Source organism: Diabrotica undecimpunctata, chromosome 3 (assembly GCF_040954645.1).
Source record: "Diabrotica undecimpunctata isolate CICGRU chromosome 3, icDiaUnde3, whole genome shotgun sequence".
NCBI classification, from domain to species: domain Eukaryota; kingdom Metazoa; phylum Arthropoda; class Insecta; order Coleoptera; family Chrysomelidae; genus Diabrotica; species Diabrotica undecimpunctata.
In genome coordinates, this window is record NC_092805.1 from 81,624,059 (window position 1) to 81,639,331 (window position 15,273).

Genomic DNA, 15,273 nt, shown 5'->3' on the forward strand with positions numbered 1-15,273 from the left:
TAAGTAAAACCTTAATTTGTTTACGCAAAATAGTACACTGGCGAATTCCAACTCGGTGACACTGTATTTTCTCTCATGTGTTTTAGTAACTCGAGATATAAAACATATCGGAACCTCTTGGCCGTTTTGTATTTGCGACAACACTCCTGCAAATTTCTGTATCGACGCATCCGTACGGAGTATAAACGGCAAATTGTAAATAGGGTGATATATTTTTGTTCCTTTAGCAAATTCTTGTTTCAATATTTTGAAAGCTTCCTCCTGTTCTTCTTTCCAATTCCATTTTGTCCCTTTCTTTAACAATTTTATTAAAGGAATTTCTTTTTGGCTTAAATCGGGAATTAATTTCTTGAAATAATTTATCGTACCGAGAAACCCTCGCAATGTTTTTAGATTTGTTGGTCTTGGGTATTCGTCGATGAGCTTTACTCTGTCCTCGGCTAGACTTACAGTTTCGGTGTCAAGTTTGAAACCCAAATAAATCACTTCCTTTTGAAAAAATTGACATTTTTCAATGTTTAGTTTTAATCCCGCTGTGTCCAATTCTTTCAAAATTATTTTGATATGTTCCACATGACTCTGCATATCTTGTGAAAAAATTAATAAATCGTCGATGTAATGGACGATGAACTCTTCATGGTGATTCAAAATGGTATGCAAAGCTCGTACAAGTGCTGCACAGGCGCTTTGTAATCCAAACGGAACTACCTTAAATCGGTATACTATACCATCAATTGAAAAGGCAGTGTAGTTTCTACACTTTTCAGCCAAAGGTATTAACCAAAAACTATGCTTTAGATCAATTTTTGAGAAAATATGTGATCCCGTGATCCTTCCAAAAATGGCCTCGATATTTAACGGTGATTCATATTGTGATACTGTGTGTTGGTTGATATTTCGGGCATCTAAACAGAGTCTTAACTCTCCACTGCTCTTCTTCACTATCACAATTGGGTTAATATAGGGTGAGTCACATCTCTCAATGATTTGATCTTCCAACATTTTTTTGATTTCTTGCTTTACTTCTTGCCGATACTTATAAGGAATTGGATAAGTCTTCGATCGAAAATTTCTCAAGTTTTTCACCTCAAATGAGTGCTCGTATTTTGTGGCCACTCGGTTTTCCTCATTTATCAGCGTTTCATAGTCTCTTAAAATTATACGCAAATCATTTTCTTTGCCTTCTCCACATATCAATTTTTTTTTTCTCCCATCAAATTTTTCGCACATATTCACCGTGTACTCCGTGTCTTCTTCAAACACCACTGTCTCCATTGTGTCCTCTTCATTTTCCTTTGTGTTTTTTTTTGTTGGGCTCGTCTCTTCTTTTGAGGAATCCCAAGTTTTGCTTTTATTTCTTGTCAAAATTTTTCCATCTTCTTCTCCTGAGCTCGTCTCATCTTTTGAGGAATCCCAGGTTTTTTTTTCTTTGATCTTTTTCAGACCTTTTCCCCTCTTTCTTCCTTTTCCTTTCTTCGTCGCCAGGTTCATTTCCACCGTTTGTTCTTTCTCTGATTCGTCCGTAATTTGTTTCTCTTGTTCCTTATCCTGTTCTTCTTCTTTTTCCTTGGTTATTTTCATCGTATTGGTTTTGAAGTCGATCACTACATGCTTTTCCGTTAATTCGTCAACGCCTACAATCATGTCATGTGACATATTCGGCATTATTACACATTGAAGTGCATACATATTTTTTTTCAATCGTACCATTACTCGTATACCTTCATTTATTATTGCCAATGTCCGTTTATTTGCGCCCACTAAATTCACCCTAGGTATTTTATAAATTAGACTTGTTAAATTTACTTCTTCGATTAATTTTCTGTTGACCAGTGTTATTTCAGAGCCTGTGTCTATCATAATTTTAATTGGTTTCTCATTTATAAATCCATCCACAAATTTTAAATTAACTCCATTTCTCTTTTCATTGTTTCCTGCCAGTTTAATAAATTCCTTGGGGTGACAAAAAATTCCTGTTTGTTTCTTCGTTTTTAGTGAGCGCCTTCTTGAAAACACGCCTGTTGTTCTTCTGTGTTTTCTCTCCCGTCATCTTCTCTCTCATATTCATTTTCTTCTCTTTGCATATTATTTATTTCTCTTCTGTTCTCTTTTGGTCTATCATTCCCGTATCGATTACCGCGAGATTCCTGTTCATTCCGTGGGTTATTGTATCTGTTTCCTTGGTATGGGCGGTTATTTCTACTCTGATTTTCCCGATCCCTGTTTTCATTCCATCTCTGGGTTCTGGGTTCATAATTCTCTCTTCCGTTCGGTCTATTTTCATATCCCCGTCTAGGTATGAATTCTCGTCTTGTATAATCTCTTCTAAAATTTTGACCTCTATCTCTATATTCTTGGTTTTCTCTTTGTCTATAATTTTCTTGCGGTCTTCTTTCTCTTCTTTCATGCCTATGTGATTCTCTCATTTGCAAAAATTGACATAAGCTGTCAATGTCCTTGTAATTTTGGAGATTTATGTGGTCTTCCAAGGTATCTTCAAAATGTCGCGATATCAACTCTACCAATTGTTCTGATGAATAATTATATTGCAAATGTTTTGCATTATTATAGAGTTGTAATGCGTACATCTTTTCTGATACGCCCATCCTCTCATGGTATTTTCCATTTTGTAACTCTTTATTTACTTGTAGTTGCTGGATTTTTCCCCAGAAATAATTTAAGAATCTTCTCTCAAAATCTTGCCAATTGTCCAATTCTTCTTCCTTGCTGACAAACCAAAGATTTGCCTCTTCTGTGAGATGGTTTCTGATGGTTTCCTTTGCTGTTGCAAACGGTCCTATGTATTTGACTTTTTCCTTTAGGTTATTTATAAAAGGCACTGGGTGTATTTTCCTTATATCCCCGCCAAATCGTACTTTTACGTCTTCTGTGCTATGTACGATGACTTCCTTTCTTTCTACTCCTCTTATCTCCATCTCTGCAATTTGTTTAAATCTCCTTTCCGTTTCTTTCCGGTCTTCTTGTAGCGCATTTTCAAATTTTATTTCTATCTGTTCTAATTCCCTTTTTTGCATACTCTGAATATCCTTCATTTTAGTTTCGATTTCTTCTCTCTGCAATTCTATTTTCCTCTCTGTTTCTTCCCTACTTCTTTCTAAACAGACTTTTATTTCGTTTTCATATTTGTCCATACGCGTTTCCATTTTTTGTTCCATTTTTCTTTGGTTTTCTTCCAAATTGTCCAATTTTTGTTCCGTTCTTTGTTGTGATTCATCCATTATGTGTTTTGTTTCCAGTTGATTTTTATCCATTTTTTGTGACGATTCTTGTATTTGTTGTGTCTGTATTTGCATCATAGCTAATAATTTTTCTAACATCCCTGTTTCTTTTCTTTCCTCCATTATTGTAGCATTTCCTTCATTATCCGATCCTTCATCAATAATTGTTTCCTCTTCTATCTTATCCTCTTTCCTTTCTTGCGTTTTGCTTTGACTCCTTGTGGCCGACATGTTCGTTAGATTATTTATCCCCGCCAAATATGAAACTTTGAAATTTGTGCAATAATTTCCCCGCCAAATATAAAATTCTACTGGTCTGTTGCAACAAACGGGACTTTTCCTGTTCAAATGTAATAACTCTTGAGTACGAGTATCAAATTTCAATATCCCACAAATAAATCAAATGGTAAAATATCAAATGTCAAAATCAATCAAATCATTCAAGTATGGTAAAATTATCAAATTTAAATATCACACAAATAAATCAATTATGGTAACCTATAAATTGTCAATATCACGAATAAATCAATTATGGTAAATTGTATCTTAAAAAAAATATATAATCTTTATGTCCTCAATTTTTACATAATATTTCACTTTATCCCCGGCATATAAACTTTCAAATATCTGCTCGTCTACTCCTATCCTTTCAAATTTGCCAACTAGAAATATTTTTCAAAGCTTTACACGTTGGGGGCCATTTTGTTATGCTATTTAAATTGTATTATATTGCTTACTTAGGAAAAATCCTGTCTATATTTATTAAATGAACTAATCTCCAATTAATCACAATAAATCAGCATTAATTAATTACAATCTCAGGCTATTTAAATTGTACGATTTACCTTTGATCGTGGATTCAAAATATTTTCCAATTGGCGTCCTAATCGGGATAGGTAATATGACCTGAATAAAATACATAGAATTTCAACTGAACTATATGTGAGATGTCCTTTATTTTAATGAAATTTTATACAACAATCAATCCTGTAATATTTGCAATATACTAACTTTAAATATATGAGAAGTTGTTTTCTATCATGGACCCAAATGTTATTTTACATTGATTTTTAATATGTGTTATAACTAAGCTCTTTTTATAATTCCTTTTTTTTTTTAATGATCGCAAAATTAACTGTCTCTATTATTTATTCAATTTACTTAATTAATAAATGAAAATCACACTCCGGCTCTAATGAAATTTGACTGACCTTTCCTTCTCTGCCGTTGCAATTCTATGGCCACGCCACAACAAAAAAATCCTTTCTCTGCTTCTGCTCCTATTGTGGTCCAGATGACGTACACCTTTCTCCTATCTGTCCTTGTATCTCCAAATGTTTCCGGCTTCGTCTGCTATTAATATTCTTAGGCCCTTTGGTTTTCTATCTCTCTGTACCCCGTTCCTCACACTGGTCAGCTTTTCCACCGCAAATAAACACACCCGGTAAATTACGTCTTCGGGACTTCAAACAAACACAAATCACAAAGCTCCTTCCTTCTTGGACGACGAAAACTGACTAACTAACCTTTTTTTTTCTCTCCTATCTCATAGCCAAAACCAAACCTCCTTGCATTCAAAATTTGACCAATAAAAATCATCCACCTCTTGTGAGTATATCGTTACCACCCAACTCTCTCTATAAAACGTCATTCGGGTAATTCCAGAAAACAAATCTTCTTTAATTATTCTAACTAAATCTATCTACTTTACAAATATTTCTTACTAATAGCTACAAACGATACCTGTTTCTCAATTCAATGTCTTTTGTTAATAAACTTTTACCGATATAATCTTTCGGGGAGAAAACCACCGCAAATCCCGGTCCATTGTTCAACACTTTCTATATACACTTTTATTCCGGGTAAAACCATTTCACAATAACCGACTTATTTAAATTTCTTATCGATAATATTTGAAAGTCTTGTCTCTGAGGCCTAATGAACAATTCTTCAAACAACTTAAAATACATATTTTGTCTTATACAGGATGTTTGAAAATTCATATGCCCGTGTCTTTATGAAATATCAATAATTTTAATTTTTATTTAAGTAATAAAATTTGTATATCGGTTTTTTATTGCTTATGGACATTCAAAAGTACAACAATATATATATATATATATATATATATATATATATATATATATATATATATATATATATATATATATATATATATATAATATATATATATATATATATATATATATATATATATATATATACATAAGAGCTATTTGAAGACGACGAAGGAACGGAGACAATATAAACAAGAGGACCACTAACAGAGAACCAGATTGATATACTAGTAGAATTATTCAATGAAATTTACTATACTTACCGAAGAAATCCCGAAAGAATAGATAATATCTGAGTTCATCCCAATACAAAAAAAAACTCAATACAATGAAATATGAAGAATATAGAACGATTAGCCTCATGAACCATGTTTAAAAAGTCTTGCGGACAAAAGAGAAGTGCTGCAAATTTTGGTTGGTCGCACTACGGATCGCGTTACGCAGTACTACGATAGGTATGGAAGGATGTGAACACAAAAAAAAAAACAAACAAAAATCATGATTGTCAGTAAGAACAAGACGAAGACGAAACAATCTATGTTAAAGGAAAAGCTTTAGAGAAAGTACTCAGATACAATTAATTGGGATGTCACAAGTCGCCTCGTAATATTTGAGTCTGCAAGTGATGAACGCCTTCCTATTGGCCATAAATTATCTAGTTATCTTAGTCATGTCTCTTGGGCTAACAGGCACGCACATCGTTTTTCCGCTCATTCGTCTGTCGAATGAAGAATCACAGTAGTTATTGTGCGAATGCAAAACTGTTTTCTGGTTTGTTAATCGTTAGGTCGTGTGTTAATAGTGTAAAGCATTTTTTAAAGAACTTGTTATTATTGCTTATATAATTCATTTATAGCCAGTATAAAAGTTTTCCCTACTTTAAAATAATTCCTGTAAGTATATTAAAGCATTTATAATAGCCTAAGCTACGATATAAGATCGATCTGCACTGATCTGGTTAATGAATAAAAATTATTTGATATGTAATTTAGTATGTTAAAAGTTATAAAAAACAAGGTATGTCCGATATAATTCTGTCCTGACTATAATTATTAACTAATAATTAAAAATTAAGTCAGAATGACGGTATTCTGAAGAGACTTAAGGAGGTCGAAATACGTATCAACGGTTGTTGCTGCACTTTATCAAAACAAAAATCTAATACCGTCATTCTGTTCTGTTCTGTTTTGTTATTTACTTCGTTGGAAGTACGAGAAACTGAATTCACTACGAATTTTGACTAGGATGAACGGCTTGTGGAATGCAATTTTAGATTCCCTTGCCGATTAATTCATCCAGCTGTTTGTTTCGCAAATTTTAGGAAACACAGTGGTTAAGATTTGAATTCGGCTTCGCTAAGTAGAAATCGTTTGATTTCTCTTTTTGTTTTAAAAATTAAGTTTTTTGTATAAATTAAAAAAAAATTCGGTCCGGGCAGATATTATTTTGGATTTTGTGGATCATACGAAACAAAAGTTTATCGTGTTCGAGTTATAAACAATTTAAAACTGAAAAGAAAAAACGAAAGATTACGATTTTCACAGCTTAAACACATTTAAAAAATATCATTTTTGAAATTACGAAGTCACAACGGTATAGTCACTGCTCTGCTCTTAGAGCAGTGACTATACCGTTCTGACGAGACCTAAGGAGGTCGAAATACGTATCAGCGGTTGTCGCTGCACTGTATCGAAACAAAAATCTAATACCGTCATTCTGTAATTTTCAAATATTATTAAATTATAATCAGGACAAAATCATATCGGGCACCCCTTCTTTTTTATAATTTTTAACCTACTAAATTACATATCAAATAATTTTTATCCGTTAAACCAGGGGTGGCCAACCTTTTTAAGTCGAGTGCCAATATGAGAACAAAAAAAATTTGGCGTGCCACTAAAATTTTTCGACATACTAACATTAATAATATACGGTACAATATGTATTTCTTATGTAAATTCCACATTTTTCCGTTTAGTCAAGATAGTGGAGGTTTAAAAAATAACGTAATAAGTAAAACATAACAACAAACTTACTTTATTGTTAATAAAAATAAAATAAAAACGTTAAACAAAAAAACTTAAATATTTTCTTATTATCTAAAATTCAAATTATTAAACAGTTACTTATTTAATGTGGTATTTGAACTTGTATTTTTTTTAATTAATTCATCTATATTGGGATTAATTTCGGAACTAGCCAACAGAATTAGATTTTTTAAATGCATGTCAGTTAATCGTGACCGATATTTTGATTTTATTATGTTCATAATAGAGAACATTTGCTCACAAACGTACGTTGAACCAAATCTACAACAATATCTTAGAGCTAACTCGTGTAAATTAGGAAAATTGTTTGCTGGTACAAATTTCCAAAATTCAATATAATTGGGATCAGTAACAGTTGAAATAATTTCCCTATATTTGGTTTTTAGTATAGTGTGGTTCTGTAAATCAATAATTTTGATCTGTATTTCAGCTGAGTAACAATTGATATCTTGCAGAGAAATAGAAAAAGGATTTATGAAAAGGTCAACATTCATTTTGTCTTTTTGAAAATCTTCAAACCGGGTATTGAATGAACCTAGCAAAATAGATATAAGGTTTTTAAATTTGTCATAATTTGGAGTTCTACTGACCTTGTTGGCTAATTCCTGCATTAATGTGAAATGTGTCAATCTCTGTTCTCCAAAATCGTTACAAAAAAGCATAAGTTTATTCACAAAAGAAGATATATGACCAACTAGAGTAGGAAAAATACAATTTTTTCCCTGTAATCTTAAATTTAATAAATTTAAATGTCTCATAATATCAGTGAGAAAAGCTAAATCCCAAAGCCAATCTTTATCATTAAGTAACGAGCACTCACTGGGTAGTTCATTGTTTTCTTGCAAATATTTTAAGACGCACTCCTTCAAGTTCCAAAACCTTTCGAGTGCATTTCCTTTGGAGAGCCAGCGCACACTGCAATGGAGAAGTAACTCTCCATCTTGCTCCGTTTCTTCCGCGAACAGTTCTCGAAATTGTCGTCGATTCAATGCCCGAGCTCGTATTTTGTTAATGCAGCGTGTTACAGGGTCAACAACAGATGACATGTTTAGGTCCTTGGCACAAAGAGCTTCCTGGTGAATAATACAATGGTACTTAAAAACTTTTCTTCCCAAATAGTTTTCCAGTAATGTAACAAACCCCTTTAGTCTACCAGCCATGCAAGGAGCTCCATCTGTACAAACATTATCTAATTTTGACCATTCAACTTTGTTGACTTCGATTACGTTTTTAAGCTGTTGAAAAATGTCCTCTCCTGTTGTTGTGACTAGTTGGCGCAAATCCAGAAGCTCTTCGGCATTTTCAAAATTATCATTGGTATAACGGACAAAAATGCTTAACTGCGCATTTTCTGTGTTGTCACAACTTTCATCCAAAGCTAAAGAAAAGAATTTGCAGGATTTTAATCCACTTATAATTTGGGAAACAACATCCTGGCCCATATCATCTATACGGCGCATGACTGTATTTCGGGATAATGCAATATTATCGACCATATTTTTGATCTTTACATCTCCCACATTTTTAGCAAATATTGCCAGACTATTTTTAATTATCTCCTCTCCATCAGAGTAGGCTTTTTTCTTCCGGGCTAACAGCAGAGAAAGTTCATATGATGTTTTAACCATAGTTTCTATTTCATCACTTCTCTTCTGAAACAGTGACTGTTGGCTGGCTAGGGTTTTCTTTTTTTTTTTTCAATAAAGTCGGCTCGCAAATGTGAACCAATAGGATATTTGTTGCTGAAGTCCTTATGCAGTTGTTTATAATGTCGTTCCAGGTTACATTTTTTCGGAACTGCTACAGACAATCCACATATCAAACAAACAGGCTTTGAAGTATTACGATTAGTAAATAAAAATTGTTCTTCCCAAGCAGGTTGAAAATCGCGAATTGCAATATCATCTTCGTATTTTCGTTTTGAAGTCGAAGGCTTACTCGTGGACATATCGAACAAATACTTTTAAAATTTTAAAGAAACAATGCGCGATGACAAAATGTGCACATACAACGGGGCAGTTTAAAATAAACTAAGCAAGGGTAACGCAGTCCTGTTGCACATTACGACAGCTAGGATCACGTGCACCAATCGCAGCAATATCGCTCGCCAGAGGATGCAATGATGCTACATCTATTGTAACTTCCGTAAACCTACCAAGTTTCTTCTTATTATTTTTTGTTTTTCAAGTTTTAATTTTTTTGAAAGTGTTTTAATCCAAAGCGCTACGCGTGCCACTGATAGGACTCAATCGTGCCACAGAGTGGCACGCGTGCCGCGGGTTGGCCATCCCTGCGTTAAACAGATCGATGCAGGTCGACCTTATATTGGATCCTCTACTATAAGAGTAAATTTTGAAAATGCACATTTTGTTATTTTAATTGGAAAAAGTATAATAATTACATTTATTAATAATGAGTAAAAAAAGAGTATAAAAGTACACACACACACACACACACACACACACACACACATTATCTGCATTTAAAACAAGCTATAATAAGAAGCTTATTTCCCTATTTCGTCCGTAATGAAGTTCCTACAATTGACAAAGTCCTAAGAGATGTAAATAATGATAATGACTTACCAAATTTTAAGAGAACCACGTTTTACAAACTCTAACGAAAATTAAATTTTAAATTTCAAAAACGTGAAAGAAACAGTTTGCTACACAAAAATGAAATTGTGCTATGGATAAGACAATATAGACCAGTTTATTACTTGGGGAAAATAGAACAGTTTATTACTTGGGCGAGACATGAATAAATGCTGGCGATACAAAATCAAAAGTTTGGGTGGAAGCTTCTGTGACTTCTGCAAGGCGTGCATTTTTGGATGGGCTTTCGACTGGCTTAAAAAAGCCCTCAGGTATTTCAAATTAAAATAAACTGAATTTTTTTTATTATTATCTTTAATATCACTTTTAGGAGAAGGTAAAAGATTGATATTCTGTCACATCGGAAGTGAAAATGGTTTTGTTCCGGATGCGCTGTGGGCTTTTGAATCGAGCAAAAGTGGAGAATACCATGAGGAGATGGATGGGAAGTCATTTGAAAGGTGACTCCAAAATATTTTATCAACACTGAAAAAAAATGCCATAATTGTGATGGACAATGCCCCTTTTAGAGTATTGAGATGTTACATATCCTTAGCTCTTTTATATCGAGTTGAAGCCTGGGCAATTATGAACGCAACTAAAAAAAGACTTGCTAGCTTTGAGGTGTGTTGTTATCGAAGAATGTGGACAATATCATGGAAACAACATGCAATAAACACTGAAAGATTAACAAGGATAAAAAAGGACCGGGGAGACGACGCACATCCTGGTTGAAAAATTTAGAGCAGTGGAGTAAAAATACAATTAAAGAATTCTTCAGAACTGCTGCAGATAGAGTAAAATGGGCCGTGATGATCGCCAATGTCCTTATTAAAATTGATCAGATATCTTTACTAAATAATTTGGTTAAATGTTTTAATATAGAGGATTGTAAACCATTCAATGTTCCAATTCAGTGATTATTCAGTCCAAAACTTACCGTTTAAAGAACTCCTAGGTTGTCTGATAGCTACCTACTTGTCCTGATGTATATTATTGCGTTAGTTATTTTGGACACTTTCAAAGTTGTGAACAATCTAAATACTTACTTAGAGTATTAAAATATTTAAGAAGTACTATTAATTTAAAACTGAATGTCTATTCTATTAATATCTGTTCAATAAAAATTTAATATGCTATTCTGATGCAGATTGGGCAAACGATATAAATGACAGAAAGTCAGTGAGTGTATATTGCTTTCAATTATATGGTGATTTAATTTCTTGGGAGTTCGAGAAAGTAAAGCATTATTAGTTTGTCCAGTACTGTATCTGAATTCATCTCAGTTCATTTTAACAATTTAATGGAAGAATTAAAATTATAAAAATATTGTAAAACTTAAATATTAGCTGGGTACCTTTCTATAAGCATGAAAGGGTGGATAGTTAAAAACTATTCTATTATATTTAAAATTTTTCACTGAATATGAGTACGTAGGTTCCCCAGCTCAAAAAGTGGTACCAGTTTTAATAAACAATTTTTTTTATAAATAAATTTTCAAATTGGAATATTTTAATTTACAACTTAAAGTTCCATCGTAAAGTACAGCCAAAAATACATTAAAAATACTATATATGTATATACAAAAAAAATATAGTTTAAAAGTTATTAAAAGTTTTAAGTCGAGAAATCGAAGATTTTGCTTACATTTTAATACTCATAATTTTTTAGATGGTGCATATTTCTCTAAAAGCTGCACATAAATAGAAGTTTGAACCTATTTTGACAATTAACTGTTGAAAAAAATGGAAGAAACAAGCAATAAACAAATAGCTTTTCGCCTTTGCAGTATCAACGGGCGCACCGTTATTGCAATTTTAAAATAGCTACTATTTAGCACGCATAATGTAAACACTAACTAGCACGCTGTGTGCTTGTGATTCTATCATTTTAAATTAGTTATAATATTAACGTCAAGTTAAAAAACAGTTAATATTTAAATAAAATCTGAGAAAAGATTTACTAAACAATCTACTAATTTATTTGTATCATTGTCTACGGAAAATCTTGCGTTCAATAACAATATTGACATTTTAATAATCGAACTTCGTTCGTACACGATCACTGCAGTGTATATACTTCATAATGAGATATGTACGTTTGAGAAACCAGCCAATATTTAAACACATAAGATCAAAATTTTTATAATATGGACTTACACCTCAATTATATCAAGATATTGAACGATCTGGACACGATATAGAACAGCAGGTGGTCATGGAAGCTAATAAAAAGACTAAGCGATCAACTCTGCTGTTCCACTTTCATACCAGTATTCAAATATTGCTAAATGGAGAGATGAATACCAAAAAACAAGAGTTATTTACGAGGGAAAAACTGGCCACATCATTCACCCTTGAAGAACTGCAAACAGGGAACTTGGAAGAGAACTTTGGAGGGAGAGTGTGTATGTGTGTGTGTGCGTGTGTGTGAGAGAGGTAGTGTACTAGACAACATTTACCTACATCCTAATGAGTCAGTCGTACCTGGACGTGAGCTACATTAAACCAATTGGAGAACTCTCAGCAGACTGAGGGTAGGGGCGTCAAAGTTCATGAGTAACAGTCAAGAGGGACTTTTCTGCGGATGGCCATTGTGATCGTGAAGAAATACAGACTCTTGATCATCTCTTAGTCTTCTACTTGCAACGGCCAGGCCATTCTTTAAAAAAATTACTCAAAAATAAAGCAAATCGCCATCAACTTATAGAACTGATTAAGCAATACGACCATGAGTTATGACGATAGTTTAAGACTGAACAGATGACCTCATAGGTATATGACCTACCATTGATTGTTATTTTGTATGTTATAACCACCTTGATACCTCGAACCTTTTTACAAATATTACAATTATCTTTCTACAATTTCCACCAGACAACAGTGTCATAGGTGCTACGGCTATTTACCACGTCCTTCCCATAAAAAAACACATTAGGATGCGCAAGCACTCGTTCACAGTATTTCGCACTAAAACGTTGTATGGCTTCTTTGAAGGATTCTAGAGGGTTATCGACCCCAATCACCTCTTTGGGGACATAATATATATAATATATAGTCATATATACATGTAGTCTCATGTTTGACATCCTTTGGATATGCCCCAAACCTCAGTCTTTGTGATTTTATGATCCTTATGATATTCGGTTCTCCATATATCCTCTCTAGTTCTATATTTTGGTTTTTATATCATAATTTAAATCCATAGCTTTCCTCCAAATATTTTCCAGGGTTGTTCTGTCCCATACTCTAATCATGACGTGTTCTGGTTTGTTCATTGTCCATGTTTCACTGACATATAATGCTATAGGTCTTATCACTGTCTTATATATTCTTGTCTTAGCCCTTCTAGATATGTCTTACATCTGAATAAGTTGTTTAGAGCAAAGATACAGCGATTACCAGCCATAATTCTCGTTTGGATTTCTTCTTTTATATTTGGTCTCCTGGTAAATGGTGCTCCTAGGTATCTATTCCCATTCTGTCCATTCCATATATTTGGTCTTTTCTTCGTTTATGTATATCCCTTTCTTTCTCGCTTTCGCTTCTAATTTTTTATTATTTCTTTTAATTCTTGCTATCAGAACTATTTCATCATTCTCCAGATGTTTTTTTTGAAAACTTAACTTGAATTTATATATATATATATATATATATATATATATATATATATATATATATATATATATATATATATATATATATATATATATATATATACGTCTATTAAGAAAATTTAACGACTTCATAAGATTAATTATGTTAATTATTGTATTTTTTTGAAGTATTGAACAGAAATTTTCCTCTACTTTAACAATATTATAATTTTACCTACAATAAAACAGATGTAGTCCAATTTTGACACTTTGTCATAACATACGTAGAAATTTGGTATTTTATCATAGTCTGGTAGGATTTTAACACTTGATTATTTAATGACAATGGTGATAAGAAAATAAATCAAATCAATATGATGAAAACGAACTAAATAACTTACGTGATTATTTTTCTAATTTAAAATAAATTTGAAATTTTACTTATTTATTAAAAATATATTACATTAACTTACCGGCTATGGGTGGTCCTATCAAAGAGGCAATCCCTTGGAAGAGCAGTAGCAGACCGAAGGCGTTGGTGAGGCTTTCCAGACCCAGAAGGTCGACGAGAATAACGGATGTAAGTCCGACATAGGCGCCGGCAGTGAAACCGAAAACGGCGCTGTATATGGCCAAAGTGTAAAAACTACTACAGAAGGCACTAATAAAAGTAGCTGAAATATTACAAAAAACCTATGGTTACAATTCAAAAATTTTACCAGCATAAGAATAATTATTAAAAATAGTAAGCTTGTTAAGCGAAAGTAGAAATCTAATTGCAAAAACTAATTAAAGATAAAAAGGAAGAAATTATAGAAATTCAAAAGATAACCATTATTACCAAACATTATACTAGCAAAAAACAAAACCACTAGCAGGTAAACAAGAAAATCACTAAAAATAGTAAAAAATGTTGGATCTGAAAATATACCAGATATAACAGAGAAGATGTAAGAAACGCAATGAGCACTATGCGAAATAAAAAAGCTTCAGGTGAAGACGAAATAGTATTAGATATGATAAAGAATGGAGGACAACACATCATAAAAATGCTAAAAAAACATTTTTGATAAATGTATAGAATTAAGTAAAGTACTCACAGCTTGGCTAAATGCTCTTATAATACTGATATTCAAAAAGGGGAAATAAATATAAATTACAAAACTATGGACCCATTAGCCTGTTATCAGTCTTGTATAAGCTGTTTGTGAAGATAATTACATTATTAGTAGATTACGAGAAGGCATTTGACTCCATAGAAATTTGAGAAATCTTGAATGCTTTAAGCAACAATAGAATTGATGACCGATATACAAAAATCATTAAATAGGTATATTATAATATAAGAATGCAACATCGCAAGTAAAACAGAAGAAAAAACAGAAACTATAAAACTGCAAAGAGGGTTTAGACAAGGCGATTCTATCTCACTTAAGTTATTACTTTAGTCCCAGAAGATATGTTTCAAATTTTAGAATGGGAAAATGGGAAAGAAATGACGATAAGCAGCGAAAACCTGAACCACCTAAATTTGCCGATGATGTTGAGTTAATGTAAAACACAGAGAAGAATTGCAGGAAATGCTATTAGACTTAAATACAAAATCAAACGAAATAGAACTCAAAATAAATCTAGAAAAAACTACATATCTAACAAACGAATCTCTAGATATAACTGAGGATATACATAACCCCGGAAAATAATAATGTAGAAAAGGTA

The 15,273-nt window shown here is 32.6% G+C and overlaps 1 protein-coding gene across 4 annotated transcripts in view; it reads right to left on the bottom strand.

Moving 5' to 3' along the window:
- Positions 1 to 15,273, bottom strand: part of Mct1 (Monocarboxylate transporter 1) — a 297,944-nt gene that overhangs the window by 70,125 nt on the left and 212,546 nt on the right. For all 4 annotated transcript variants that reach the window (XM_072526145.1, XM_072526148.1, XM_072526146.1 and 1 more), the window contains exon 8: positions 14,028 to 14,228. In XM_072526145.1, coding sequence (XP_072382246.1) covers positions 14,028 to 14,228 — 201 coding nt within the window. The remainder of the gene's footprint in view (positions 1 to 14,027; positions 14,229 to 15,273) is intronic.